The following is a 4,968-nucleotide window of genomic DNA, read 5'->3' on the forward strand; positions in this document are numbered from 1 at the left end:
CGCGAGGCTATTTTTTTTCTATACGGACTGGGCGTGGCGTGGGAGTTCTTCCGGTGGAGTATGGTCAGTCAAAGCTAATTGCTACATGCAATCGTTGCCTCTAATCAGATGTATTTAGTCTGTCAGATCTTATTAAGTGGGATAATCTAGCGGCAGAAATTAGTCTGGGTACACAAAGCGGGGTGGTTATAGAAAAGAAAATGTTCGATTATTTAATAGTAATATAGATATAGATTCAACAGACTCTGAACATACTGAGGACACACCTACTATACCTTAAACCTCAGCACAAACCCATTTTTATGCTCTTCTCTTCTATCCTCTCTCCATTGTCCAAAGGACCGAAAATTGATGAATATGATTGGACGCCGTGACGTGTTTGTGGATATTTAATGATGTCCGTTTTGATGAATCGTGTTGGTGTTGCTCCAATACTTTCCGTTGGTGCCTTGGCAGTTGCAGCGTCCACATTCACATATCGTTTTCTTCCCCGCACGAGGCAGCTTGGCTGTTTAATTAGCGTATGTCGTGAACAACTCCAATAGATCTTGCACCCTTTAAAGAACTATCGTTTAAGGAAAGTTGGGGCAAAAAAAAGACCTCCACTAGTTCCCGTAAACCCAGAAAAATATTACGGGATCCTGTATAATCTTCTCCTCCGTACGGCAAGTTTACGGAAAGATAGCCCTTCCCGTATAACTTGACGGCAAAAGACCAGCTTGAAAGTTCATGATGAGCGCCGCGCACCGCCACTCCGAGCTGTCGCCCGCCGTCACCTTGTCGTGCCGCCGCCCCTCCGCTGCCCCACTTTGTCGTGTCGTCGCCGCTGCCGCAGCAGGGCCTAGGGCCACCGTCGTGCCTCTCATACTGCGCCGCCCCGTGTCGGCCACCGCGGTAGGACGATTATGACACCGCCACTGCTGCCCTTGCGCGGTCACCCTGTCACCGTCGCGCCGCCCCATGCACGAGCCACCACCTCGACGCGCTCCTGCCGCCTCCACGCCGGTGCGCCGCACTGCACCATGCAGTTCACTGTCACACACACGCGCGCGCGTCAATGACGTGCTGGTCCTACACAATTAGCTAGGTTTGTTTAACAAAAAAATAGAAATAAAAACAGATTTTACGGAAAGGGGTTTACAGGAACTGAGAAGAGTCGATGTCTGACAACTTCCCATTACGGGATTTTTTTTACAGGAGCTGTTGAAGTTGCTTGTCGTGCTGAAAGCTAGGGCGTTAGATATTTATTTTTTCCTCCATACGCTTCCCATTGTCCCATTGGAGATGCTCTCGGCTGTTTAATTATAGACCGCGGAAATTTTCTCGATGCCAACAACGTGGGGAGGCTGCACGGCCCAATTGCAGCATCTGACAAACGACAGGCGTGCGCTCCCAAGCTCCCGCCATGGCCTCCACCGGCGGCGAGCACACCGTGACCCTGCTTGCCGGCCTTCCCGCCGAGGTCTCGTCCCCCTAGCCTCTGGCTCCTTCGTCGTGATTATTTTCTCTACACTTCATTTTCTTTCTCCCTTTCGCCTGCGTATTATTTCAACCCCTGGCATGAATGATGTTTCGCTGTTGACTTTGGTGGGATTGCCGTCGCAGGCAGCGGAGGCGTACTCGTACACCACCGACGGGTCCCTTGATTTCGACGGGAACCCTGCTCTGAAGAATCGCACAGGTGGATGGCGCGCGTGCCGCTCAGTTCTTGGTAATTTATGTCGCGTTCACCTGTTCTTCGTGGTAAAATTCTTTGCGTGATGATTAATTCAAGTTTTAATGTTGCAGGTACCGAGTTCTGCTACTGCCTCGCGTTCTTCGGCATCTCCTGCAACCTCGTCACGTACCTCACCGGCGTCCTGGGCCAGAGCAACGTCGCTGCGGCGAGGAACGTGTCCACCTGGCAGGCCACCTGCTTCCTCATGCCCCTCGGCGGCGCCGTCGTCGCCGACTCCTACTGCGGAAGGTACCGCACCATGGTCGTCTCCTGCTTCATCGGCGTCGCAGTACGTTACTTGATCCTCCCGCCGACCGCTTTCAATTAGGAATTTTTCATCCTGGAGCACTTCAATTTTAGGTCCTATTTGAGAAAATTCAGATAGCATTCTGCAATATCGTTACAATTTGGTCTCTGTGCTTTATGGGCAGGGCATGCTCATGACAGCATTCTCGGCGTACCTGCCGCTGCTCGTCAAGAACGGCCTCACCTCGTCGGCCATGGTTACGGTTCAGGGGTTCGTCTTGTTTGTCGGCCTCTACATGATTGCCATTGGCTTAGGCGGCCTCCGGCCGTGCCTCATGTCCTTCGGCGCAGACCAGTTCGACGACGGCGATCCGTCGGAGCGCGCCACCAAGGGCTCCTTCTTCAACTGGTACATATTCAACATGAACTGCGCGTCGCTCATATCCAGCACGGGCATCGTCTGGGTGCAGGATCACTATGGCTGGGCACTGGGCCTGACCGTCCCAGCGGTCGTCCTGGCCGCCGGGCTATCTTGCCTGGTTGCGGCGTCGCGGACATACAGGTTTCAGCGAACCCGTGGCAGCCCACTCACCAGAGTGTGCCAGGTCGTCGTCGCTGCCGTGAGGAAGTTCAGCGTCGACACGCCGGCCGATAGCTCTCTGCTCTACGACATGCTGGAGGACGACCACGTCGGAGTTCCGAGGATCGAGCACACCACTGATCTCCGGTCAGTTACTACAATCCTCTGAGTTTACCTCGCGTCGCGTGCTTGGTTACCACTAGACTGAATGACTGATATGCTGCTTGCTTGATCAGATTCTTCGACAAGGCCGCCATTCTCGTGGCTTCGGACAAGGAGGTGGAGGCGGCAGCCGCGCCAGCGCGGACCAGCCCGTGGAGACTCTGCGTCGTCACGCAGGTCGAGGAGTTCAAGATTCTCGTGAGGATGCTGCCGCTCTGGGCGTCCGTCGTGTTCTTCTATGCCGTGTCGGCGCAGGTCACGTCGACATTCGTCGAGCAAGGCATGGCGATGGACGCCACCGTCGGCTCCGTGCGCGTCCCGCCGGCATCCATGTCCACCTTCGATATACTCACCATCATCCTCCTGGTCCCGCTCTACGACCGGGCTTTCGTTCCGGCTGCCAGGAGGCTCACCGGGAGGGAGAAGGGCATCTCCGAGCTGCAGAGGATCGGTGTCGGACTCGCTATGCCCGTGCTCGCCATGGCCGCCGCGGCGCTTCTGGAGACGGCGCGCCTCCGTGCTGCGCCAAACTCGACGAGCGTGCTGTGGCAGGCGCCGCAGTACGCGCTGATGGGCGTGGGCGAGGTGCTCACCACCATCGGGCAGCTCGATTTCTTCTACGGCCAGGCGCCGGCCGCGATGAAGACCGTGTGCACGGCGCTCGGGCTCCTCGCGATAGCGGCCGGCGGCTACCTGAGCTCGTTCCTACTGACGGCCGTGCAGTGGGCGACGGCGACCGGCGGCGCGCCAGGGTGGATCCCCGACGACCTGAACGAGGGTCATCTGGATCGCTTCTTCTGGATGATGGCCGGACTTGGTTGTCTGAATCTGATGGCGTTCGGGAGCTGCGCCAGGAGGTACAAATCCAGGAAGGGTTGCTGATTTTTCAGTTGCTTCACCGTGGGCCGAGTTTTTTTTCCACCATGGCCCAAGACAATCCACGTTTCGAGGACGTGCGTTCCTCAAAAAGAAAAAAAGCATTAGAGAAATGCCTCAAAAAAGATCAGCAACAGTGAACCATTTCAAGAATGTGAACTGGGTTCACTTGTGTGCGGTGGGGAGTCGACGTTCAACCCCGCTAAAAGTCGATATACTATATATGAGCTTTTTGCTCAACTCAGTTTTTGTTACAAGGGATGAATTTTATTGGATTAAAATGAAGAATGAAGAGAATACAAACGCAATAAGCACACACCTGATCTCTGCATAGCTAAGATGTCGAATCAACACCAACACACGTACAAATACACACGCCGACAAATAATAAAATCATATGAGACCAAACCTATGCGCAGAAGAGGAAAAAACAAAGCGAACAGATCAACGATCGGCAAATTATAACAATGACCATATCGTCCCAACCATCTCACAACATCACACAGGCAACAAGGTTCTTCAACAGCAACACCTTCGACAAGGGAGTAACACTCAAGCAATGTCGTCATCGAATTCAATCACCCAAAGCAAGAATCTAGGTTTTCACTCTGAAAAACCAATCCAAACATATCCACACATATGCTAAGTTTATCATGCACTCCTATTTCAAGTCTGAGATGACATAGAGAAAAAACATGTGTTCTTTATTAGTAGTAAGATTTTCTTGTTGCTTTTCCTCCGGTCCGCAACGCCCCCCTTGAGTGTGCTTCCTTGGCTTTGCTTCAGCAGATAGTAGCATCACGGCAGTGGCCGGATGCAACAACGTTGGCCCATAACAGCTAGGTATCACGGCGACATAGTGACATAGCGTTACACGAGAATATTTATGTCCTCGTTGCAACACAAGGGCAATTATCAAGTTTTTCTAAAATGTTCATAAAATTTAGAAAAATCAGCACATTTAAAATATATTCAGGTCTTACAAAAATGTATTCGTGACATGTTAAAAACATACAAATTTGTTCATGTGATTGTGGAAAAATGGTTCATGCCTTTCAAAGAAATCATAACACTTAAAAATGTTTCACACGTGTTATGAAAATATTCAATGTGTGCTAAAACAATATTTACCGTGTTTTAAAAATGTTAAATGTGCATTTGACAAATGTTCAATATGCTTTCGAAAAAAAATTCAACTTGTATTTGAAACATGTTAATTGTGTATCTGAAAAATGTTTAAGATGTATAAAAATTATTTAGTATGCATTTGACAAATGTTAATATGTATTTGAAAATTTTCAACTCGTTTCTAGAAAATCTTCATGGTTTATACAAGAAATGTTCAACTTGCTTCAAAACAGTTGACATATATTTGCAAAAAGACAAA

At 50.6% G+C, this 4,968-nt stretch overlaps 1 protein-coding gene across 1 annotated transcript; it reads left to right on the forward strand.

Moving 5' to 3' along the window:
- The first annotated feature begins 1,301 nt into the window (after positions 1-1,301).
- LOC125524118 (protein NRT1/ PTR FAMILY 8.3-like) lies at positions 1,302-3,821 on the forward strand. The gene is made up of 5 exons (XM_048689189.1): positions 1,302-1,462; positions 1,606-1,711; positions 1,789-2,006; positions 2,149-2,690; positions 2,780-3,821. The coding sequence occupies exons 1-5, from the start codon at positions 1,406-1,408 to the stop codon at positions 3,585-3,587; spliced, it is 1,731 nt and encodes a 576-aa protein (XP_048545146.1). The 5' UTR covers positions 1,302-1,405; the 3' UTR covers positions 3,588-3,821.
- Positions 3,822-4,968: the final 1,147 nt, after the last annotated feature.

Source organism: Triticum urartu, chromosome 7 (genome assembly GCF_003073215.2).
Source record: "Triticum urartu cultivar G1812 chromosome 7, Tu2.1, whole genome shotgun sequence".
Classification (NCBI taxonomy): domain Eukaryota; kingdom Viridiplantae; phylum Streptophyta; class Magnoliopsida; order Poales; family Poaceae; genus Triticum; species Triticum urartu.

What these genes read in the sequence shown, in the direction of transcription:
- LOC125524118 (XM_048689189.1), top strand. Translation starts at nt 1,406, where the DNA reads ATGGCCTCCACCGGCGGCGAGCACACCGTGACCCTGCTTGCCGGCCTT. An exon ending in TTGCCGGCCTTCCCGCCGAG is followed by an intron (nt 1,463 to 1,605) that starts GTCTCGTCCCCC and finishes TTGCCGTCGCAG; the next exon opens with GCAGCGGAGGCGTACTCGTA. An exon ending in CGCGTGCCGCTCAGTTCTTG is followed by an intron (nt 1,712 to 1,788) that starts GTAATTTATGTC and finishes TTAATGTTGCAG; the next exon opens with GTACCGAGTTCTGCTACTGC.